General features: G+C 38.4%; 2 protein-coding genes across 2 annotated transcripts in view; both read left to right on the top strand.

Moving 5' to 3' along the window:
- The first annotated feature begins 7,983 nt into the window (after nucleotides 1-7,983).
- On the top strand, nucleotides 7,984-16,609 carry LOC120339879 (testis-expressed protein 264 homolog). The gene is made up of 4 exons (XM_039408110.2): nucleotides 7,984-8,147; nucleotides 8,748-8,928; nucleotides 9,221-9,451; nucleotides 13,281-16,609. Exons 1-4 carry the CDS (start codon nucleotides 8,071-8,073, stop codon nucleotides 13,398-13,400), a joined length of 609 nt encoding a protein of 202 aa, XP_039264044.2. The 5' UTR covers nucleotides 7,984-8,070; the 3' UTR covers nucleotides 13,401-16,609.
- A 616-nt stretch (nucleotides 16,610-17,225) lies between these two features.
- The window catches only part of LOC120339686 (uncharacterized), a 35,045-nt gene continuing 25,579 nt past the window's right edge, over nucleotides 17,226-26,691 (top strand). The window contains exons 1-7 of the mRNA XM_039407862.2: nucleotides 17,226-17,462; nucleotides 18,941-19,112; nucleotides 20,041-20,237; nucleotides 21,136-21,242; nucleotides 24,050-24,276; nucleotides 24,631-24,785; nucleotides 25,818-25,909. Of these exons, the coding sequence (XP_039263796.2) occupies nucleotides 17,324-17,462; nucleotides 18,941-19,112; nucleotides 20,041-20,237; nucleotides 21,136-21,242; nucleotides 24,050-24,276; nucleotides 24,631-24,785; nucleotides 25,818-25,909 (1,089 nt within the window). The 5' untranslated portion in view covers nucleotides 17,226-17,323. The remainder of the gene's footprint in view (nucleotides 17,463-18,940; nucleotides 19,113-20,040; nucleotides 20,238-21,135; nucleotides 21,243-24,049; nucleotides 24,277-24,630; nucleotides 24,786-25,817; nucleotides 25,910-26,691) is intronic.

Consider the following 26,691-nt stretch of genomic DNA (forward strand, 5'->3'; position numbering starts at 1 on the left):
TGAATATATAGGTAATAGAAAAATGGTTAATTAGTGTATTCGAAATGAATATTCTCTGATCTCAGTACTGCACAGTTCTTCGATTCCAAGTATGCCCCTGTATTGAAAGACATCAATTATAACAGACAGTGCGAACCCCTCCTTTATGAGACAGTCTGGGCCTCAATATCGGCAAACCAGCTTTGTGCAAGAAACTAAAAGAAAGCCCAATCCGCGGCGCGGCGGTGCGGCTCAACGGGCTAAGCGTTAGGAATACGCTCGCCACTGCACCTCTAATCACTCTGCGTAGGTTCGCAGGTTCGAATCCCATGCAGGGATGGTTATGTGCGAGAGGATTGCTGGACTCCTCGCCGTCGTTTGGTGGTTTACGTAACCGCTGGTCGGTTATGGCTTCCTCCACCACCAAGTCCATGCTTCCGAAAACAAACAATACAACTAATCCCATACCCGACTTGGAATGGTAACCGGACGAGAGGCCGTGGTTCGCCATATGGATAAGCCGTCTCATCACTTTCCTCTCCCCCGGGATAAATATGTAAATCCTATCCTATCCCAATCTAAAAATGTCACCATTGGATTCCTCGAATAATAATAATCCGGAACTGGAAGTTCGAAAGTTTACAACAAGAAAAAAAACTTCAACTTTGGTCACGACGAGCACGGAGAAATCTGACACATCTGCCATCGTACCAAACACCTCACTTGTGGTTTCATTTGCTTTCCCGATTCTATAATCAGTTTTATTTATTTTGTTTTTATCAATTATTTTATCGTCTATTGCTGATTATGGAGTCAAAATAAACTTGTACTTATTATTATAACCCGATGCGCTGAGACAGGAGTGGGCAAAATACGGCGAGACTTTGACCAGCCCGCTGACTGTATCCAACCACACTCTGTAATGTGGTTCGACGGATCCTTCCTGAAAGTTGCCAAGATTGGATACCAAAGTATTTCTTGTAATAATCCGGTCCGCCGAGGACTTCAATTTTCCACATCTGGCCCGCCGACTAGAGAAGTTGCCCACCCCTGGGCTAGGATATTAACAAAATAAACCAAAATTCCATAATTGAAAACTGTCTGAATATTGTGTACCGTACTTTGATCGGGCACAGTTCGCCAATATAAAGTGAAGAGAATAGTCGAAAACCATGAAAACCTGAAATGATTGGGCTAGATTATACTATGAGCTGGTCTATTTAAAATTCTTTCTCCAATTATTACCAGAGACACAAACTGACAGAAGACAAATCTGCTCTTCGCTAAATATCCCCACACACGGCGCGGCGGTGTGGCTCAACGGGCTAAGCGTTAGGAATACGCTCGCCACCGCACCTCTAATTACTCTGCGTGGGTTCGCAGGTTCGAATCCCATGCAGGGATGGTTATGTGCGAGAGGATTGCTGGACTCCTCGCCGTCGTTGGGTGGTTCACGTAACCGCTGGTCGGTTACGGCTTCCTCCACCACCAAGTCCATGCTTCCGAAAAAAAAACAAAAAAACAATACAGTAAAAAACTAATCCCATACCCGACTTGGAATGGTAACCGGACGAGAGGCCGTGGTTCGCCATATGGATAAGCCGTCTTATCGGCTTTCCTCTCCCCCGGGATAAATATGTAAATCCTACTTCCTACACATACGATAAATAGTTTGTTTCGAAAACTCCATAACAAACCAAAATTAAAAAAGGAGAATTCTGGAGGGCAGGCAAAACCATCCTCCAGAAGTCAAACTCCACGTTTTCCTATCCTCAGTGATAAAAATAAAATATTTATCCACTAGCGAAGGATCAGTAATCATATATCCTATTGATACTAATAATATAATAAACGAACGATGAAAACGAATATCTGAATATTAAGACCTTGTATCTGAAAACAAATATCTGGCCAACTATTTACATACAGCCATGGACTTGTAACCGGACGAGAGCTGTGGTTCGCCATATGATTGAACCGCCATAATAAGTATCTAAATTCTATACTATTCTAACACGAAACGCAGTCAGAAAGGTCCACACTCCACAGGCCGGACTGAAAGACAAGAGATTTTAGCCGCCCTTTGGGAGAAATCCAATGCCGCATTGCAGAGGTGCAACAGCGCCACGTGTGTTTTGGAGCATATACGAAATGTGTCTCGAGGAATCACAGTTTTCTGCACGATCACAATGAATGACTCGGTTACCTTTTCTGATACCCAACCAGAATAAGTTTCAATGTAGCAAAAGGAAATGACGTAAAGGGTTGTTATGTGAAAAGGGGTGTTTCCTAAAAAAGCAACGGCAATAAAACACGGAAAACGCCATCGTTTTAAATCTTGTATCACACGAAAGAATTGAATTATGAATTAAAGAGGGGCAGGAAATCTCGCAGGTGATATGTGAAAATATTCGAGTGACAGATTTTCAGAGTGACTCTTAGTCGCCAGAATGACGATGTATGTTTGATATTTGTGGTTTGTTCAGTCCAAATAGCTGGATCATACGTCAAGCAGGGTCATTCAAATTCACTTGTAATTCAGAATCCTAAATCTCCGAGCTTCTTTTAAAAATTTGAGTGGTTCATGAAATTATGTCGTATCTAGTTAAATATTACTTAATATCACTGCATTTTTTCCACGAAACCTACCATGAAAATGCCAATTAATACAGCTAATTATAGTGTTACTAAACCTACAATAACCTTGAAATATTTTTACAGAGATTTATTTTCTATCCAAGCATTTAGTTGCGTCATCAAATCTTCCTAGAGGCAAACATGGACTCTGTCAAAATTATTTTGTTCATCTCTCCCATCTATGGCTCACTTGCATAGCTAAAAGTTCCGGATAAGATTTGTTTCGGATAAAATTACGAGTGGGTAATGGGCATTGGGTAAAATGGGTAATTCTTGGCATTTAAAATATATAATAACTGTGTTATTAAATGCATGTGAATATTGTTACTATTTCACATTTCTATTATTTATTTGTATTGTATGATACTGCAATATTGTTTAAAAAACGTTTAAATTGTTTAAAAAATGTTTAAATTGTTTAAAAAAAACGTTTAAATTGTTTAAAAAAACGAAAAGGATATACAATATTAGACAATTACTTACTGATTGTACATAATTTTTTGCAATATTGTTTATTATGATAAATTACCTTTGTGCATTTGTTGATATCGTTTAATATTGTTTATTACAATATTTATTTTATTTTATTAAAATCCAATAAAAAAAAATAAAAAATAAAAATTACGAGATAAATTTATCCGTCTTCTGGTAAGAATTCTAAAATATAAGAGCTTTAGGAATCATTTGCTAAATACACCGCATTTAACGAGTATAGCAACAAATATACGTTATATTGAATTTGAAAATATCACATTTCATTTTGACAGCTGGAGCCTGCGTTTCCAAGATCGTGGATGGGAAACTCGTTCAAGTTGGAGATTGCAAGGTGATAGGAAGTTACTATTTTTTACCAGGTGTTTTCACTCTAAGCTAGGATTTGGCTAGCGGTCACTGTTATGTATAAAGTTACTATTTTTGAAGTGACTGGAAGTTTTTCTGAATTTCCAACCAAATTTTGAATCTGACCCATGTATCGAACGCAACTAATATAATCTAAAACAACTTACGTGTTACAATTACTTCACTTATCATTTACATTTTTCATTTATTCCACAGAAAGACGATGGGTCCGGTGAGTTCGCCCTACGCCAACTTTCGTGACCGTGAACATATGACAGATTTTTTCGTCGTAATTACACAAGGGTGCAAAAATATTCTCGACAAGTAAGACGGTTAAATTAAACAGTGGCCAGAAAATTAATGCATACGATAGTATATGAGCGGCCTTCTTTCGGGCAACATGTATGACAGGGATTGGCAACCTTTTTGGTCAAGAGAGCCAAGTACATATTTTCAACTACATTTCCGTGCGAGCCATATAGCATTTTTTTACTTAATCAGGCCTGAAATTTTGACTCAAAAGTCAACACATACGATGTATATATACATTTACTATAACTTCGCTGCGGGCCTTTAACGGCTGCTCACATGCAGCACAAGTTGAAATCTACGATACTCATCACCCTTCATTTGTTTCGGCATCTCCGCGTAATATTTTTAAAACTAGTTTTGCTAGTCCGATCTGAATATGACAAATACTGTAACTAGTACATACAAACGTACGAAAAGATTTATTATATTGCTCCGCGACTCTGATCGCTTTGTAATGTCACAAAATAGGTTCTAGAACCCCCTAGTTTTGTCACAATGCCAGTCTGGTAATTCTCTTAGACTTATATAACATAGACATGTGCTGGGGGCGCGTTCTCAAACATATTGGCAAATTTTCCGCCAAATTTGGCTATAGGAGAGTTTGAAATCTTGTAACAATAGTAAGCTTAGTCTTAGAACACTAGATTTTTCTGGTAGCCATATGTCATCACCAAAAGAGCCATATATGGCACGCGAGCCATGGTTTCCCGACCCCTGATGTATGAGATCAGCTATCCAGTTATTTGTTTCACATGCATGTACTTAATGCTCGGGGAAACGGTAACCGACCAGCGGTCTCGTAAACCATCCTACGGTGATCAGGATCGCAACACTCCTATTTCACATAATTAACGCTCACCGCAGCGGTTCCCAAAGAGTGCGCGGCAGCGAGTGGCTAAGTGCGCCACAAAGATAAACAAAGTTTCATCAAACATAACTAAAATATGATTGAATTACATATTATGTTTATTATGAATGTTTTATCACATAATTAACGCTCACCGCAGCGGTTCCCAAAAAGTGCGCGCCAGCGAGTGGCTAAGTGCGCCACAAAGATAAACAAAGTTTCATCAAACATAACTAAAATATGATTGAATTACATATTATGTTTATTGTGAATGTTTTATTGTTTCTTACTTGAATATATGATCCATTCCCGTCCTTTACTTTCTGTTACAGTGTGTCCGTCTCTATTGTTACGTAACAAGAGAGATAGACGCCATTCGCTGCAATTTTGTGAGCTGCAGTTTATTTGCATGTTTACAAACGTTAAAATACATAAGATACACATCAACGGTCGCAAAATTACGTTCAATTTGAAGGCAGCATTTTTTTCGTGTAAGTACGCCGCGAGTTTTTTTCCTGGATAATTTGGCGCCGCGAGAACTAGTAAGTAAGTGTAAGTGTTTATTTCGATTTTCCGTTACAACAAAACAAATAGACAATACAGGACAAAACAAACAAATGTACGGAAAATCAGTAAAGTGGGCAAAATCTAAAAAAGATTTAAGACGTGCTGGTGCACGTGCCCATTTACCCCACACAGCAAACAACACATTGAAGTAAATTTTAAAAAAAGAGAGAGACACGAAAAATAATCCGGGCGTAAATACTTGACTGTGAATGTGGAGTTTCAACATGGAGTGTAATTTATACTATATCTGTACAAGGGACTAGCGAGAATTGTAGAACACAACAAACAAACAAGCGGTGCGCAATATGAGATAAAATTTACTTGATTACAAATGCACTCAACTAATAGTCTACCGGACGATAAACAACAATAATAAAAACAGCGTAAAAGTAAACAACAACAAACCAAGTAAAATATGACAAGAGCATTCCACGCCCTGGCGTTCCAACTTTAGTTTTAATCAAAATTCATGTGGTTTGTGTAAGTAGGCTAGTCTTTTTTATGGAATCCATCATCAAATATCCGTTACATTTGACGTTTGACTGTTCGTGTTATTCCCAGCTTCGTTCTCCATGATAAACTCCACGCAGGCAGCATGATCTGATGTGAACTGATCCTTATCGTTTCGGTACTATATCCAACAGCATCGTTTTGATTTAAGTTTGTATGTATCTTCTCAGTAGGGTTTATATTCGTCCGGCTTTCCAAGTTTTCGTAAAAATATTTCTTACTCCAGAAGCTATTCCACCGTCGATATTTCACGTCCGCACCCGACGGCGGTCTGATCAGTCTAAAAGTTTGCAAACCACTGGCGAACGGGATTCGAGGATGTGAAACCGCGCAGGATAATCAGGGAGCGGTGGCAATCGTATTAGTACTTAGTACGATGCCAGTGCCACCCGTTCGAAGTAATTAGCCTCGTCGGTGCTGGCCAAGTGTGAGGCTGATAATAATCCGGTAATCAAATATAGTTTTATTTAATCCAGCGATTTCTCGTCAGTAGCGGTGGCTCAGGGGAAGCGTAAAGTTATGGCAATCAGTCAGAATGGGTTCGAACCCCACAGCGCCGTGCGTGATGGCAGCTCGCGCCGGAAGAAAGATTGTGCGTGAAGTGTAATGTGACCGGTGGTAGGAAATAAAGGTAGACAAACAGGTAGGTAGGTGGTTTGTATGATATCGACGTCCTAGCGTTCGAGAGAATTAACGATGTCGCGCTGCTCTGCGAGAGAGAGAGAATGACGGACGGCGAAAGTGTTTTTTAATTCGGAATTCCACTTCTTATGCCGCGCATAAAGTAATATTTTTAATTCGAATTTCGAATTCCGCTTCTTATTTCGCACACGGTGCTATCTTTTAACACTTTCGACGTCCGTCATTTTTTCACAAAGCAGCGACGTTGTGAATTCTACTATCAGTAGAGGCGTAAATAAATACTAATACGGTAGTGGTTACGCGAGAGGGGTTACCCATTCGTTCTTCCATCAATGTCTTTGCGCTTGTGAGCAGCAGGACTCTTAAATCACATAGTCAATAATTAAATAATAACTAAAAAATGATAAATAATCCCCTCAAGGCATCAATCAAAATATATTTATTTATCCATTCCCTGCCACACGAGGCGCAAACAAGTGTCAAAGGGCACGTTGCGGAAGTCGCAAGTGTTAATCATTCAAATCAGACTTTTATTTTCATAAAAATCAGCTAAAGAAGCGACTAACGAAATTTGTTATTAGGCGAGAAATACGGTAGGTAAAATACATTAAACGAAATTCCTAAAACGGACATCGGTTCCTAGCATTAGATAAGTGGCTGATAAAGCTGTAAAGACTCTTGGCGCGGCGGTGTGGCTCAACGGGCTAAGCGTTAGGAATACTCTCGCTACCGCACCTCTAACTACTCTGCGTGGGTTCGCAGGTTCGAATCCCATGCAGGGATGGTTATGTGCGAGAGGATTGCTGGACTCCTCGCTGTCGTTGGTCGGTTCACGTTACCGCTGGTCGGTTACGGCTTCCTCCACCACCAAGTCCATGCTTCCGAAAACAAACAATACAAATAAACTAATCCCATACCCGACTTGGAAGGGTACCGGTACCGGTAACCGGACGAGAGGCCGTGGTTCGCCATATGGATAAGCCGTCTTATCGGCTTTCCAATCCCCCGGGATAAATATGTAAATCCTATCCTATCCTACTCTGCACACTGCCTCTGCATCTAACCAGCCCTTTTTTTTGATTATGCTTATGGTGGTACTATCACTGGTTTTCTATTATTACAATATTAGTTAATGGTGCTTATAACTGGCTTCTGGGCTTAGTTTTGTGTACAGTGGGGGAGGGGTGTGTAGCATGGGGAAGCGACGTTGTGCCATAGATTGCCATTCAAATTGTGGGTCTCGTGTAGTTTCCTACCTAACGAATTTCTAGTGGGCGTAGCATAACAATTTTTTGACATGTTAATCCTAACCCCCATCTGACTACGCCATCCAAAAATTACTTCACTACGGTATCACAATCATGCCATAGACTTATAGAGCTTGCCAAATACAAGTACGACCGCACGAAATGGCATGGAGTGCTCTATTACGTCATGTGACGTAATTTTCAGATGGTGTAGTCAGGTGGGGGGTTAGGATTGACACATAAAAAAATTGTTATGCTACGCCCACTAGAAGTATGTTACGTAGTAAACTACATGAGACCCGAAATTGCCTTATTTCTGTATTTTGTATTTATTGCCTTTGTTGCTTTATTTTTTCCATCATACTGTCACCATTTACTTTTATTCGGAACAACCAAGTACTAAAATACGTCTTCAATATTTAGTAGGTACCATATTTAACATACAAGTTTTCTCTGGTGCTGTGGTCAATCTGCAGGTCTGAGTTTGAGATGGAAGGACTTGTCCTGATTATTCTCATTGTTTTGTCACTGATTGCTATTGGAGCAACGATTGTTTATTTATTGAAGTGAGTTGAAGTATTCATTTGAACGATGATCGTAGTTTTTTTCACCAAAATTACATCTGGACATTATACAGTAACGGCACACTATACAGATCGGGTGACATTGTCCCGCTTCCGAGAGACCTATTTTACAGATGATCAGACACCCCTCCTTCGGGGGACGTCTAGACATTGTTGTCCCTCAATATCGTTAAAAATACAGTATAATGAAGTTGCGCAAAATACTACAAGAAAGCGCAATCTAGTAACGTCATAATTGAATTCCTCTGGAAAATATAATCCGATTTACCAAAAGAAAATTTTTTTTAACGTGGCATTTGAGAGTTTTTGGCAACAAACGGCAATCTTGGTCATGACGTGACGGCCGCGATTAATTTAGATTATTATTGAGACAAGCATGGCACGAAATGAAGCATCTGATGGGGTGCCAGACGTCCCTCGGTTGTGAGACACATTGAGTGTTTGTTTTATTGAACCAAATGGAGGGAAATTCTTGGAATTTGGATAGTGTGCCGTACTGATCCAAGGGAGTTTAAAAATTTGATTCCAATCACAATACTTCAGCCCTGCCTGATCTTAATCTGTTTAACATATTATTTTCAGCTATATTGGATATTTTTATCGAGTCCGTGTCTTCACCGGACCGTCGATAGTCTCAGAGATGAAGGTTGCTTATAAGTATTGCGTTGGAAATTACAATGCTTGCGGTTCCTACTTCTCAGAGGCTGCGAATATCTGCCCTGATGAGAGACTGCTGGGAATTTATTATGATGACCCTAAGAAGGTAGTTTTTATTTTTTTAGGGAAGAAGGGGGTAAATGGATGGGGGTAAAATTTGTTTTTTTTCTTTTTATTCACCAGTTTCCTGTATCATACATTACAATTTTTGTAACTTGCAGTAGCTTTCAAGACTCTTAAGACCCCACGTTCTCCAGTCCTGCTAGCTGTTATGGTCCAACTTGACAATTAGAAATTTCAGATTCCCCCCTTTTTGAAAAATCCTCGCTACTGGCACTGACTCCAACTCCCAAGGAAAACGTGTTTTTCTACCTAACTTTCATTCTTCTTATTTACAGGTCGACCCAAATCAGTGTCGTTATATAGTTGGTATAATTCTTGCTGAGGGGTCAAGGGCTAAAGAGGAAGTAAATGAGGAAGTGGAGGGTATATTAGAAGAGAGAGGTTACAAATTCATTATTTTTCCAAATGTCGACTTTTCCGTGAAGACTTCACATCCATATGCAATTCCTATGTCCGCTTACTTTGGGGCAACCAAAGCCTACCCTGCGATGGAAACGTATATACAGGTATGCCGGTTGCGAGTTCTTGCATAGTATTGTATTCTTAATCCCCTTTTGGTTGCAAGAAATACACAAGTATGGACGTTGTAGAACACACTTTATAGACCAACTCAAACCATCGACTGGCCGGAAACTCCGGCCAAGGACAAAACGTGTCAAGTAAATCGCATGAGTAGTCATACGATTTATGACGTAATAAATACACCACATCACCTCCCTCCTAAAAATAAGAATTGTTAGTAGCAAAATGTAACGCTGACAATCATAAATACTGATGATGTAGTAATCAGAGTTTTACAATAAAAACAAATTAAAATTGAAATCTATCTGGTCTCCTTCTCTGCCGAAGTGGGTAACATCGTTCAATGTCTGTAGTCGACTTTGGTGTCGGATTCTGTGATTACCGGTGTCCGACCGATGAGAGAGTTTGGTGACGGTGATTCGATGTTTGGTGACGGCACTGGACTTTTGGATACTGCACTGTGTGTTGCATCCGGTTCCACGCTTGCAGGCTCGTCATGTTCAAAATGATCATCTTCAGATTCAACCAGTTGCTCTCCATATCTATGTTCTTGCTTGATCTTCAAGTCAGATTTAATAATCTGGTCGATATGTCTCTTCCAACTAACATAAGATAAGTCAGGGGCCCTATTATTTTTGTTATTTCGCCACGTTTCCATTTAGAGTTTCCACGGTAATCTCTAACGAGGACTGTTTCACTAACGCTAAATGATCGGAGAGTTTTGTTACTTTTCATCCGCACTGTATATTCTTTTTCTTCAACGCGATTACGAATGTTACGTTTGATCAAGTCCAAAATAGTACGACGACGTCGTTTACAGAATAATACAGACGTTGCCTCGCCCGTCGTGCAATGATGAGTATTTCGATACCCCAGCAAAAAATCATCCAAATGTAAGTCGAATTTGTTGGCATCATTAACTGAGCGCATAGCGCGCTTGAACGTTTGTACAAATCGTTCGGCAGCACCGTTAGATGCTGGATGATAAGGTGCAGATTTCTTATGCTTTATACCATTTGCTTTCAAAAAGTGTGCAAATTCATGTGAACAAAATTGAGGCTTATTGTCGCTCACAAGATATTCCTGTGAACCGTATTTAGCACAAAGACTTCTTATGACACGTATAGTATTATTGGTGTTAGTTGATGACATTTTAATAACTTCCGGCCATTTTGAATATTCATCTACTATTATTAAAAACATCGCCCCCTTAAATAACTCGGCAAAATCTACGTGGACTCAGATCCATGGTGCTTGGGGCCACTCCCAGTGGTGTAGAGGAGCTTTCGAAGGTTCAATTTGCTGCATTTGGCAGTCCTTGCAATTTTTAACCATATTTTCTATGTCTTTGTCTAACCCTGGCTACCAGAAATAACTTCGAGCCAAAGATTTCATTTTCACCCAATGGATGTATCTTTTCCCCGGAATGAGTCTTCAAGCAAATTTTTGTATCATTCAAACGGATATGAGACAAATGTGAATCGTAAACATTTTTAGAAATGATAGACACAGCCGATTCCGTATCTAGTTCCATTCTTAGTGTTTTCCCACTGATAACCGGAAAATGCCAAATTGGGCCATTTTCATTTATAAGTACGCTATTTATACTTAAATTACCAACCTCTATAGACGACGAATTCCCCAAGTTAGGACTATCACTGCTGTCGTTCTCCATAACATTTGCACTTTGTGGTTTATCATTATTGCGTCTGTCATTCCACGTTCTTTCTCTGGACAAACCTGTTGAATATGACCTCGGTGGCCGCAGTTAAAACAATGAAAGTTTTTATAACGACAATTTTTGAAATCATGTGCAGTTTTACCACAGTGCTTACATTTTAAGGTATTAAACCGATGCTTTCTAGAAAGAGACTGCTCCTTCACCATTGGCATAATACTGCCACTTGATATTTTGGCCACATCCCTGTTGGCCAATTCCATTGACGTTGCAATTTGAAATGCCCTTTGAAGATCTCATCTTTTGCAATTAACCTTTTTCTAGTAGCATCATCGAGTATACCAAATATTAAGCGATCGCGATTGAAATCATCCCTCAATGGACCTTCTTGGGGATGTTGCAAATCTTTTTCTTTTCCACCAGTATCAGGTTGGACTTCATCTGCCCCATTCACATTTGAAGCAAGCTTTGCATCATCAGAATCTTCCGCTGTTTCAGCTTTTGTACTTTTTTCAGGTTTTACAACTTTTTTGTCATTCGTTGTTTTCTTCTTTGTGATTGCAGCCTTGTGAGTGTGTGACCTTGTAGTTCGTGTAGTACCGGTACTTGAATCCTGTTTTGTTTTCTTTTCTAGTGCTTTTGACGGCTTTATTTTTATAGAGCTGGATGTTGCAGTGTTAGAGGTTCCTGCATACCAATTATCATCGTATTTTATTGTTGACGATACTTTAAATATAGGTTTGTTTACTTACAATAATTCTATTCTATGCGTTAACACTTTCGCGCAGCGTCTGACTTAATTAATCATCTTTACGATTCGTTATCGCTGTTACGCGGCAGTGGAGCTAGCTGCCAGCAAAGTGACTATAAACCAAGTGGAGACACCGAGTGCAAAGATGCATATCGGACCTCATTTTGTGTCCAGCGAATCGGGGAATCGCGGCAGCGTTGGTTTCTTTTAGCTTCGTCAGAAGGTCTCGTTCGTCAATTTGTTTAAAGATTTTTTACTGTTTTGCATTTTATTCGGGTAATTTCATTATTTTTCTTTTGCTATCTGCCTCGTGGAATCATACTGGTATTGTCCGATCTTATAAACCTGTGTGAGTTATGCAACTTTGAACGTTTCCTAATTACTTCGTTACGCAATTACGTAGCAACGTTCTGTATGAAAAACACATATCGCTTTCCTTTGCAAGTGTGAAACGTCGGGCCGGCCTGCTAGCCGCCTGTTGCACATCCGTGCTCTATCGAATTTAACACTCAAACTAACTGCTCCCATGGATTGGTAAAAGACCCTGTTTTGGCTACATTAGTCAGTTTTATCAACTTTGGTAATATTTGTTGGAAAATCTTTTTCATTTATGTTTTTTTAGTAATAGTTAGGGCTGGGCATTTCGAATCGAATAATCGAATTGAATCGAATAGTGAATTATTCGAATCGGTTCAGAGCTAAATTTCGAATCGCCGCCATCTTGTTTTTATCTTTCCGCTAATCTTCAAGGTGAATTCCTCATTTTTTTTTTCATTGGAGTCGTATTTTTTTAACGAAATTCTAACATACGACTATTTTCTTATTAATGTAACGTGTTTGTTATTCTGTGTGAACGCTCAGTAATCTATCTGAGTGATTTGTTCTATGTCTTCAGTAATTCATTTGTTGAGAGGACCAATTACTATAATAAAATCGCTTACAACTATATATTTTCAAGTATTCGAGATTCGATTCGAAAAAATTATTCGATTCGATTCTGAAATCACAAGGTATTCGGAAATGCCCAGCCCTAGTAGTAGTGAATAGAGATTGACACCAAACTAATTTTCTTTTAACCTTTTACCTTATTTTGTTTTACTATTTCCATACTAAGACATTGTAGAATTGGGGTTGACACATAATTGAGTCTTCTCATTCATTTTGGTCTCTCTTGGGATATCAAACATGAAAAGTCTGTCAGGGAATTCTACCGTAAACTGGTCATATTTAATTTAAATTAAAAATTCCGACTTCAGACTATGGGGAGAATATGACTACAACCACAGGCCTTGCTGGAGTGTCGGAAAAGTTGTCACCCTCTCCAAAGTTGTCTTGTGACTCTTGTCACCCTTTCCCCATCTTATTAATGTTATTTTCTTTTTAGAGAGAAAAACTCTGTGCTCGTCCATTCCTTGAGATTTATGATGAAAATACAATCCACTATATGGCGCCATTGAGCAAGCAAGTTGAATTTTACACAGATGAAGTAAAAGACCTGAGATAATGTTAAAATGTGGCAACATACTTTATTAGTTCAAAATTGAAACTTTCGCTTGTTTTTAAGGTGTGAAACCATTGCTGATAGCGGTCACACAGCGTTAGATTTGACTGTCTATATCAGGGCTACTCAACTGTTTCACCAAAGGGCCGTTCACGAAACATCAAAATTACTGGGGTCTGATCATTACAGAATATTTAATTTTTAAATCAAATAATCTTAATGAATGGCTTACAAATATGGACACAAATGTCGCACATCAGTGCCAATTTGGCAAACTGTATAGCTGTGTATTTAAATAGTATTGAAATCAACTGAAACTATCAAACGGTATTTATGCTGCCAAAATAAACAAGCAGACGCGGTCCAAGTTGAATGGCTGAAAGATCCGGATTCGAACCACAGTCAACCAGGTCTATATTACTCATCTCGGGTCCAAATCCTGTGACCACCGCCCAGTGTGTAATAAATTAGGTAGACAATGTCGAACCGGTAAGAATCCGGGCCTTTTAAAAATAATAATATCATCCTCCTAGATATCAGTGAATGCCTATAGGGAGTGGATAAACGTCATATGAAAAAGGCTCTAGACGACATCTATTTGTACTCCCGTAGTATATGTACCAGGTTAGGGTTAGGCCATAATGTTATTACGAGTTTCCTCATTGTGTCTGTGTTAGCCAAGTGAATATACCCCCTGCCCATAGGTTTTAGCCCCTTGAAACAACTTGATGTAAAGTAGGCGAACAAAATTAGTTACCTCCATAATGGTACAAATAATTCTGGTGCGCCCATCTATTGAGTCATACATTTATAATGGTTTGCAATTTTTAAGTGATATTTCTGATACTTTTCTGAGGAGGTTTACTTTAGGACACAAAATGGATCTTTGGTTATTTTGGTGTTGTTGATTGTTGTTAGTACTAGAATGAAAGTAACATGATAGCTGGCTCGTCACTCATTATACCAAAACTCTGTTTCCACTGGTAGTTAAAAAAAATGGTAAAACTGAAGCCATGACCTGTTATTGGACACGAGTGGACATAACGATCGTTTCAATATTATGTTGTTGTTGTTGTTCTTTGACACGTTTTTAAAAAGTCGCTTTTCTCTTCGAATACTGGACCAATTGCTTTGAAATTTTCAGTGGTTAAAGATAAATATTTTCTCCAGAAGGCTATTACTTTTTTTTTCGCTATGACGTCATCAAAATTATGTGACTCTACGTGTCCATATATTTGAGCATAGCTCTCTTGTTCTCTGATATGTTTATCACTGAACATATTAATTCTGAATTGATAGTTTGTTGTTTTCACTGTCTTTAATTGTTATTTTTTGAGGAGGTTTCACATTTTAATTGTTGTATTTAGAAAGTTTAAATCGTTCAAGTTAAGACATTTTTGTGAATTTCTACTTTAGCACCCTTATAAATTCCTCTGAATACGAAGCCCTCTCGCACTGAAAATACTCTATGACAATGTGCCTTCACAGTCAAAATGAAGTTTCGTGATCTTTGTCGTAATGTCTGCACGCCTAAGTTCGAAGCTATCTAAGTTCTTGCCACTAGTGGTACAAAGATACCATAGGAGGCGATAAAATGTTACCCATGACATGTTCAATTATTTATTTTTTGCCACTGAACTAATTTTTTGTTTTTTATTTCACTGAATTAATATACTGTTAAAATATGTATATTCAATATGAAAAAGATTCACGTCAAAAAAAAAAAAAAAAACAGGCTCTCAACCATGAACTTATGATGTCCTATTTTTCACTGTCTGTAATCCGCTGTAATATTTTGAAATGGTTCTTGTTTTTTTATTTTCATTACTGAAAATTTTAATTTTCTGGGATGTGCGATCAAGTTAGGGGGATCACTTTGAACTAAGTTATGATGTTCATCTTTACCTGGGGGAGAGGAAAGCTGATAAGACGGTTTAATCATGTGGCGAACCACGGCCTCTCGTCCGTTTCCCAGTCCATGTCGGGTATGGGATTAGATAGGCAGTGTTGTTAAAACTGCAAGGAAAATTAGCTAGGTGACCCGATAAGATTTAAAATATTCCTGAACTGGCAGAATTCTAATTAAAAAATATTCTGCTCGAGCGTAAAATTATGACCGCATTCAGAGTAAAGCATGCATGAAGAAATTCTATTATGCTCAATTTTCCGCTAAGTTCATTTCGGTGTGTGTGTGTAAACACCTGACCAGCTTTAATTAAGAATTTAATTCACTACGGGACGTTAAAAAAGCAACGCAAAATTAACAGAAGTTACGATGAAATGCTATTAAAAACATTTAACGACTGGCACCTTTTAACAGTATCAAGTAACAGTGAAATGCCATTCAAACATTTCACGACTGATGCTTTTTAACATTGCCATGACAAAAAATTTTACTTTGATTTTGCGCAACTTTTTTAACACCCGGTATAGATCCATTGATTTTCTCTGATAATAACTGCTTATATTTTTTTCTTGCTTTTGCTGGGGTTTCTTAGAAAAGTCTTGTTTCAAGGAAGGATATATAGGGTGTCCATAAAGTTATAAAATTTTTCAAAATTGCAAAGGGAATATATCGATACCATATATTGTTTCGGTCCTCCCAGATATATTAAACAAAGTGAAAATACTTGGAAACAATTACTGATTAAAAACAACAAACCTGGTTAAGATTTATTGAGAACTGACTTCATAACAAATATAAAGGGACTTTATGGACACCCTGAATATATTATAGAGTTGGCATGTGGTTAAAGTAAGTGTACGAAGTGGGATTCATACAAGTGTGGGACATTTTTGAGACACCCATTTTGCATTGGTGTATACATATAATGCAATTAAGTTATTCAAGTGTGGTGCAGTTAGCTATGCATATCGTTATAGAACGACATTGTGAATGTGCTTTCTTACCTGGACTGGCGAGCCATGTAAGTGTGGCGTAAAAAATACACTTTATGAACAATGTTTACAGTGTTACAAAAGCAAAAGTGGAAAACAATGAGCCATGTGTTGAAAATAAATTTAATCGCAATCTCAACAAATTTTTGGCAGCATCAGACGGGCCAGATTGAATCACCCAATGAGCCGGATTTGGCCTGCAGGTGGTAGTTTGCCAATGTCAGAGCCAGATTCTTGAATTACCTTTCTTTACTAATTCATTTGTGCTGTGTGTTTCAATTACGTGCCTTGCAAATGAAATTGAAAAAATGTGATTTTTGTTTTTTCTCGTGTATTCCTGGCAGAATATTTTTTTTGGGGGGGAGGGAGGGCAAGATATATTAAGACAACCTTATCACATGGAGGAGGTCACTCCTTATCCTGGTGGAAATCACAGCTAGGTATAGTTTTATATTCTTGGGAGTGGGGAGCCGTAACTGACCAGTTCTACAAGAAAGATAGGGGTTTGAGTGTCCCACTCTCCTCTCCTATTCTGAAATGTAACAAAAAAAAGCAATTTTTGTAGCTTGTGACGATTTTAGACCGCCAGGGCCACATTTGCTAGCCGGAACCCGCTACCAGTAAGGTATGTCAAGGATGGGTATTCAGGCCTTCACATCTTTGAGGCGAGTACGGCGACCTTTTCGACCGATTCCGCATGCAAAAGCCCATGATCGGCCATGTATGAACGAGTAATAAAGTCACTGTATAACATATCTGATCTTCTAAGGGCCGAGGAAAAACGCTATACGACAATTGCGTACCTTTTCGATGTTAAGACACCCTCCTTTGTTTATGACAACACAATAATCGCGGAGGGGGTGGTATCAGGTATCTTTTTGTGATGAAACAATTAGTATTACAACGACACAATTAACGGGTCATTTGGCGCGAAAAGTCGTCTTCAGAGAAGCGTTTTTAAAAGCGGATCAGATTATTTGGAAATTAAATTAATTTGAAAGGATTTTTCACGCTAATTGGACCTGAATATGCTATCCCGACGCAAGAGACCGGTACCATTCCACCATAGAGGTTTGGTTGCACCTAGGACTGGAGTAGGAGGGCCGTTGAATATCAAAGGAGAGACAGTAGCCGTTCCTGAGGAAATTAGTGAAGATAGCGCAAGAGGTGAGGTTATTTTGAAATATAAATTTTGTCTAGGATTGGTGAATAATCGGATATTTTGTACAAAGCCGCTGACACCAATAAAAAAATGTGAGATTTAAGAAAAACATCCATCACGTTTTGAAATAACAAACGAGAATATCAGTCGGAGACCGAAGACTTATTCCGACCAACCGCAAAAAAAAACTAATTAATTAATAACTCTCTAATTATACGACATAATTCATCAAAATCAATATCTCTTCTGGTCCGAGATATGATGAATGCACATGCAAAATTTGGAGCATATTCAACGTCGCTTTCGTGAGATATCGCGTAACATACGAAAGTGTCTAACAGACAGACGAACAAATACCTATCAACATACTTACCAATCTTTAGATTAGTACTAATTAGTAATTATCCAGGTAGGAATGATTTAAATTTCGAGTGCAATCTTTTTTCCTAGCCCAAACTAGATAATTATTTTTATTTTGAGCGGTGGCGGGGCTTCGTACAAAAGATTCGAATACACTTAGAAGTTTTGATAGGAACAAGGCCTTACGAAAGTTGTCAACTCGAAACTCACGTGGTCGCTATACTTTTGCTCAAAAATTGGGCTTTACTTCTGAGTGAGTTATCTCGGAGAAAAATCCTACGAGTGAGTGCGTGTGGTCTCGCCTTGATTTGAACAAAAATTTCGTCAGAAAGACCCGTACAAACCAAAGTGACTATAAATTTAACCGGACGAGAGGCCGTGGTTCGCCATATGGATAAGCCGTCTTATCGGCTTTCCTCTCCCCCGGGATAAATATGTAAATCCTATCCTATCCTATCCTAAATTTGTTTTATAGTCACTTTGGTACAAACATGGCAAATAATCGTCGACACCAGGGGCATGTCAGAATATTTGCAATTGCCAAGTTAGACTGTAACAACTAGCGGGGAAAACTTGAATTTGCAAAAGTCTTCAGCGTCTAAAAGCGTTTTGAGCTATCAAAAATTGCTATGCATGATACATAAAATGTCACAAGGTCACGACCCCGGAACCGGAAAAAACTGTATCACCGACATCTGTCCCTGGCTACGGCCGTAGTCGACACATATAACTTGGTAATGCATTGGTACTCCTTACGAGGCTCACAAGACTAGAGGCCACTTTTTTGTAAGGAGCTTCCATGACTTTAGAACTTTTACTCATAACAAGGCCCTGTACAAACTTCCAATGGGAGAAAGATTGAGATAAAAAGGTAGTGGCATCGATAAGTAGCAGCTCAGTATCTATCAGTAGAAGCTTGAGCAAAGCCTTATTTGGAGAGAGGCATAAAATGTTGTAAAAATGTTAGCCACTCAAAGTTCAAAGTTGATGGGCGAAATGTCGTATATTGTGTATATATATATTACTACCCCCATAAAAATAGTTTTCAACGTATTAGTGGCGGCCAGTACTGAGTTTGTGCGGGGCTGTAAACTCATTAAAAGTTTCCAATTTCTATTGCCAGGCGCCTCTATACTTCCTTCGTCACGAACCGAAGGCGGGACTCAGTACCAAGAGACAACTAGCCTTCAGCCATTTATTAATACAGAAATAGTCGAGGTCACGACCCCGGAACCGGAAGAAACAGTATCACCGACACCTGTCCCTCCACAACCTACACCGGAACGACTTTTCAGGTCAGTTTCTAATGAACTTTCATACCATGGGTGTTTTTTTGTTTCTGTGGGTATGGGATGCCTTCTGGAAATTCAGGTCGCTTCGACTTGTATTTCTTCTCATATCTTTTAATTATTTTTCGACTTTTTCATGCTATCTCCTATTACTGTTAGCAAATTATAGGCGTTGCCGCCCGATATCCAGTATTGGTTTCTGTAATGACTTTCAACCTTCGTGGTCTCCTGTTTTTCTATCAAAATACTTGCATATTCTTTTAATTCCCAGCAATTATTTTATTTGACTCCAGTCACTTAGACGTTACCGTATTTGTGCCGTAGTTGTCATGGTTATCTGCCAGTCGGCGTTCGGAGTCGTTTGCTTAGTGAGTCCGGAAATATCCGGTCTTTTTAAAAATATTTCTGTCAATGTTAGTATTTTGGCGTCCGACTCCTCACTTTAGTACTATATTTAGTTCGATTTTTGTTCTTGTATAACCCAATGTTAGACTATTCATAGGTGTCGTTGCTCGATAACCAATGCTGGTTTATCGCGTCCCCTTTCACCCTGAAATGCATTATTTTCCTCTCTTTTCTTATCTCGTTCTGTATGTACAGTGTGTATTTCTTGGTGATAAAATAAATTACTGATTACTGATTACAAATGAAATCTAAACAACAAATGCATTACAGTCAATAGATTACACAACTCACGGTCAATTAACTTTAAAAAAAAACAGAGAACCAAGTTAAAATAAATGGATACGAAAGGAGCGGTATCAAATCTTTTACAGTACCTATATAATCACGGAGCGTAATTTTTAATTTTGATGACGTCATCTCACAAAATTTCGAGGTGAAAAACGAATTTCATGAAGCCCACAGATAGTTTTGAAATGAATAAAAGTAGCGCCCGAGCGTCTTTTTAGGCAAAATTTTTGCTATATTTCAGTTCATGGGGCCAGGAGATGGCAGCAGACGTTTCAGACTTGATAAAAGGGGGAGGCTCTGAATTAGTCCTCCCCACGTTGACTCAGGGACGAACCCCCCAATTTGCAATCCAAGGATCTCCTCGATCTAACTCAAGAATGCGAGCAGCCACTACTCCCGCTTCGAAAAGACTTCCTGGCATACCAGAACCGAATACAGGTGAGAGGTACTCCCAAAGTATGTGAACCAATATGGCAGACACCGTAACGTAGTATGTGTACAAGGTTAGGGTTAGGCCATAATTTTATTCCAATTTTCTTTATTTTAGTTCTGTTACGAGTTCGGAGACTAGCCAATCCTGTAGTATTAGTACCTGAAATTATGGCCTAACCCTAACCTGGTACACATGCTATGTTTCGGTATCCGCCATCTTGTTCCACATCGAATTATCTATGGAATTTCCATATTTATCTCTGGCAGGGGCATGGTCATAAAGTTTTCAAGGGGGGTGTTGAAATTTCTGATTGCCAAACGTGGATTTAAAGCAGTGCTCTTCGACAGGGGGGTTCCGTAATACATGCAGTGAGGTTCTGTCAGTTTATAGGGTTCCTTAGGGGTTCCGCGTTTTTTTTTAGGCAAAATCATTTCTTGCTTCAGCATGTTGATGCGTCGTTGCGAAGTTGTTTGAATAGTGTAGACATGAGTATGAGATTTCAAGAAGATTGCAAACGAAATGCAAAAAGTAGTTGTTGGAGTAGAAATATTTGAATTACGAATATTTCGTTTTTTTTTAAATTTTGTTAATTGGGGTTCCATAAAAATCGAAAACTTATATCAGGGGTTCCACAATAACAAAAAGGTTGAAGAGCACTGATTTAGAGTCATAAGGTCCTAAAAAGCAGTTCAAGCTACAAAAATTCTATGTATGATACAAAAATGCTTTTTTCACCTTTTAAAAGGAGAGATTCTATGTAGAGATACTGATTATCATTAAAACGAAAAATTCATAACAGAAAATGAATTTGTACTCACATTTTATTACCATTTAATTAAGTACAAAATCGCGATTAAAGTCTTAGGGCTTACCCTTATGTTGAATTTTCTTTTTTTTTCTCAGGAACAGCCATAACACCGTCAGGCCGCAAGACAGCTTTACCGCCCTACTATGTGAAGAGTTCTATAGATGACGTGGAAAGGTTTCCAGCGATTCATGCAAGCGTTTGGGTGAGTACTAAATTCACATGTTCGGTAGGATAAAATTTTAGTACGAAGTATGTGTACCAGGTTAGACCAAGATTTTATTCCGATTTTCCTTATTTTAGTTCTATTACTAGTTCGGGGACTGTCTGTATTAGCCAAGTGAATATACCCCCTGTCCATAGGCATCAGTCCCTTTACACAATTTGATGTAAAGTAGGCGAACAAAATTAGTTACCTCCATATTGGTACACATACTTCTGCAGCGCCAAAATTTCTAATGTTTAACTTAAGGTGAGGAAATCCGACGAGACGGTTTGATTGTTTTGCAAATTGTACCGCGGTCTCTCCTCATCAATGGTTAACATTAGAAAGATCTCAATGTGAACGGGCCATTCTTATTGTTCACTCCGAACAGGGCCGGTACAACAAACAGCTCTGTACCATTATTGGAAGTGCCTAACTATTTATCTGTCACGTTGTTGTACCACTGGACTTTTCTTGGCCAAATTAGGTGGTTTATAACAATGTAATAAGTGTAATAGACTGTAGCACGAGAGTAGCAATCTAGTTTGGATTGTGTGTCTACTTATCTATGATTGCGGTTTAGGGGACCCTGAATTCTGGCAACCCTCAATTATATATTAATTCATATTAATATTACATGTAAATTGATGGTGCTATACTTAATTGTCTCAACCTTATTTGTTCATCTCAGATTAGGATAAGACAAGTGGTGAACAAACTTATCTTTAATATAATACAGGGTGGGTATAGGTATAATACATTTTAGTTTTGCCCGAAGTCAGGCTTTCTTTGATAAGCAGTTCATAATGATAAGAAAAAACCTTTTTATAGAAAATAAATATAATTAGTTTATTAAATATAATAAATTTATATTGAACGCAGAGAACTAAAGCTGTTTAACATTTATTTGTTTACGTGGAATAGAGAAAACTGTAGCAAACAGTCATGCCTTGTTTTAATATGAACCCAAATTTAGCTTTGCCCGGTGATTTTCCTACACGCACTCCCCTTAAAATTAAAAAAAAAATTCGGTGCTCCCGAAGTATGCGAACCAAGATGGCGGACATCGGAACGTAACATGGGTAACAGGTTAGGGTTAGACGATAATTTTTTTCCAATTTTCCTTATTTTAGTCCTATTATCAGTTCGAAGACTAGCCAAGAGCCTCCCGTAGTATTCATACCTAAAATATGGCCTAACCCTAACCTAGTACACATATTACATTCCGATGTCCGCCATCTTGGTTCGCATACTTCGGGAGCCCCAAAAACTTCGAGGTGTGACACCACTTTAGTTTCTAACTTTATTATAATTGTGTTTAAATATTCAGAAAATGGCTTATATGCCTGTGTAGTTGGTCAGTGAAACACATGACATATTTTATAAGATACAAATAGACTTAACGCTTATATCAAATATTTACCACTTCCGAAATGTAGAACAGCCTCCCACTCCCCCCCCCCCCCCCCAAAAAAAAATGGAAAGCTGGCAGACATACTGGCTTAACCCTGCTGGAAATATAAGTAAAAATTACTGTATGACAAGAGGTTTTGTCCACTTCAAAAATTGACAGTGCTTTGGCGTGCTTAAAGCTTTGATTCCCAAAATACCATCTCAATCACATCCCCAAAAATACTTGCCCCTTTGCATAGCAATGGTTTTCAATGTTTGGTGATAAAAGTGTTAAACCAGAGATGAACATAGACTAAGCTAAGCAGACCATAGGACTCTCATCCGATTATCAGTTCATACTGTGTATAGAAATTGTTAATCATTGTAATCTCTCTATAACTTCTAAGACTATTCAATTTAGCTACATTTTGGTCAAGCTTCAGTAAGAGTGAAATATTACAAGAGAGAGATATTTTCAGAACCCAACTTGGACTTGTGACATTGATGAAAAGTTGCTTTTTTCTGTGTGATTACGCCACCTTATCACTCTTCTTCTCCCTAAAAATCAGTTCCACGTTTAAATGAGTGACTTTAGATTGCCTCATGATTATAAAGTCTTATCAATTGCCCTCCTTCCAAATAATTTATATTAAATCCTATCCCAATCCATTGCTAGTATCATATTTCCTCAATAAATACCATTTAAATTGGCTGTATATTTTTAAATCTCCCTTCCTATTGTTATATAACAATAGCATGACCTGTGTGTGTATTATGAGGTCGATAAAAGGGCGGGAAGTCTCACAAGAAGCAAACTTAATTGGTATGTATTGTGACGCGACAAAAACATATTTTTTGCATTGTCTTATCATGATTTATATTAAAAACAATAACTAGCATTGTGATCGAATAAAGATTCGTACTGATGCTACATTGTGAGAAATAATTAATGAAATCTTAAACTGTTGAGGTTACCGCAGGCCCTCATTATTGTTGTTATGTCACAAATATTTCTATTGTTACATATCAATGAGGTTATTGCACAATTCATAATACCTACTTTAGGTTTACTTAAAACCAATGACTTGATTTGATGCGGTTAAATTGAAAAAATAAAATAAAATGTGGAGAAAATTGTGGGGGGTGTCACAAAACTGTTCAAACACTGGTGTCTCGAAAAGATTGGGCTCCACTTGCCTGTTGAAATAAAAAAAAGCATTTTTTTGTATCTTACATAGCAAGTTTGAAACATTCATGCTCCTTAAAACCCACGTTTTGTAGTCTCCCGCCAGACTCACTAGCTGTTGCGCTTTAACTTGGTAATTAGAAATTTCAGAGACTCATTCATTGGCAGGGATACAAGTTGAATGCAATTTTTTTTTTCAGAAATTTATTCTCTTTATTGTAATTTTCAGGCTTCTCGCGGAGAGAAGAGAGTCGAATATAGAGGCTTTGTTTCTGCTCCACCGGTTTCCGCGACTCCGCCCACGACAGCGCCAAGAAAAGGGAGTCCGTTACGACTGAACACAATTCCTCTGAAACGTCCTTCTGCAGTGAATAAGCCAGATGACACGCCGGCACCGTGCTGGCGATGCGCTCTACATCTTGAACATTCGAAATGTGAAACTACAAAGTATATAAGGTGGGTAAACCAATTTTTTTCACACATTCTTTTTTTAGTCCTTCAAACTATGTTTTGTGCGAGTGTCTACTTCTACTAATTTGTATTTTTGAGGGGGTGTAGGAAAATCACTGGGCCAATTTAAGTTTGGGTTGATATTACAACAAATCATGACTGTTTGCTACTCCTTCCTATATTCCACCTAAATGAAGCTTCTCGGGGGTTGACTGCTACTCAACACTGATTACTTTCCACTGCTATTTGTTCTCTTCTCTGATTTGTTGTATTTTTTAGAATCAGTGGTGGATTTCGCCTTTCGTAATGAAGATTACATTTTGAGAGCAATTTTTTCATTTCAGTCACTTTCTTTTGCAGAATTGGTGGTGGATTCCGTCACAGTTATTGGTTCGTCCGTCAAATGATCGAGCGAGCTCGTATCGAAGAGATGCAGAAACTGTCAGTACTACGAGGAGAACAAAGAAAGATCTTCCAAGAGAAGTTGATGTGGAGAATTGGCGCTGATGGAAAACGTAAGTATGCTGGGTTTGACTGAAACAAGGTGGCAAGGTTTCTAGTGGTTTTTGACGGTTTTTCACTGCCTCCATCTTGTTGTTTTTGTCCGCCGAAGGTCGTGAGGTATTGATGAAACAGGTTGTTTATTGTGGGTGAACGCTCGGTGAACTGATCAATTATGTGTTTTGACTTTATTTATGTATCTGGAGCGCACATACCCGTAAAAAAAATCACATACAATTGCATATCTTTCAAGTATTCAAGATTCGATTCGAAAAAAAAATTTGACTCTGAAATCAATCAGGTATCAGAAAATACCCACCCCCAGCCATAAATCCGTCCTGCTCTCCTGTGACGTATTGGCGTCTTGTTTCGTGTTTTACATTGTTTGTTTGGTGTTTGTTACATTGTAAACAAACAAACAGAATTTAAATGTCTTTGTCTTGTCATAATTAACATAATGAAATGCTATTGTGTCATCACAATGGTTCTGATAAATCAATATTTTTCTACCCCATTTAAAACTCAGACTTGTGTTGGTGGGAGGGAGAAGAGATTTTGATTCCACACAGACAATAAATTGTTTAAAATCTGTTTTAAAGCTTTTTCTTGCAATGTTGCACAGAAAAAAGTTTCAAACAAGCAGTTAATAGGAGACTATGGCAGTGGTTACCAACCTTTTGTGGATCATGGCTTCATTCTAGAAGCATTTAGCACTCATGCCCCCCCCCCCTTTTATCGTTCCAGTTGTATTTATAGTGTTATTTTAAATGGTGTATTCCAAATTCCATTATGTTCAAACAATTCATTCTCAACAAAGTGAAAACACTCTGTTAAGCAATGAAACTAGGAAAAACATGTTTTCTTGTGAAGTGAAAAGTAAAATTAATCATGTTCTTGTCATGGCGGCCCCCCTTCAACTGTCATGTGGCCCTTTTAGGGGTCTTAGCTCACCCAATACATTAAGGTGTGGGCTCAAGGATTTTAGTGTGTGATTTCATCATACTTAAGTCCAGCATGCACTGAAATGCTTTTTCTTTTCTCTCCAGGTGAAAGACGAATCAAGACATTTGTCCGAACCGCAAGTGGAAGAAAGATTGTAAAGTACCAATATGTTGCAGAGGATGTATTCGATGACATGGTAGGGTTATTGAATTGTGAATGAAGAGGCTTCATATTTACAAATTTGAATAATTTCTATGGCTGATAATTTCCACTCTTTTTAATTGGCGCGACTAGTTTGTGTGTCAGTTAGAGCATGGTTCTCAACCTTTTATGTCTCGTGGCCTCCTTCCAGCGCTTTTTTGCACTCGTCGCCCCCTATTCGCCCCCCCAAAAAACTAAACGTATTGGATTGTGTTATGTTTTAGATTGTAAAGTACCAATACGTTGCAGAGGATGTGTTTGATGACATGGTTGGAATTGTTGAATTATAATAATGAAGAGGCTCCAAATTTACCAACATGGATAATTCCAGTCATTTAATTTGGGTTCAAATTCGGTCCACTGGTCAGAACTTATAAGATTCTCACTGTCAGACTATCACCCAGCGGCAGTGTGTGGCATCCATGGCCATGGCGCGGCATTTGTACTGGGGCGAAAAAATGTTGAAAAGTTTTATTGAACAAATAGTTCAATCAAATAAAATTAAATTGAAAATTATTGAAACTCAAATTTTTTCTCAAATAATAACGTACAAGTATCTCAATGCAATAACAGCCATTATAAATTGTCAACCGATTATCAAGAAGGGCACATTTTCAAACTTTGCGCTGGGCTCCATTTAGATAGATATGGCACTTTGCTTGCCCAATTGCTTACTCCCGGAGTGGGGCATGTATGAAGTTTGCAACCCACTTTCATCTTAAATACTGACTGACAAATAAAGTCTGCCCATTGCTAGGCGAGGGCACTCATCTCTGA

This window comes from Styela clava, chromosome 9 (assembly GCF_964204865.1).
Source record: "Styela clava chromosome 9, kaStyClav1.hap1.2, whole genome shotgun sequence".
Lineage (NCBI taxonomy): Eukaryota > Metazoa > Chordata > Ascidiacea > Stolidobranchia > Styelidae > Styela > Styela clava.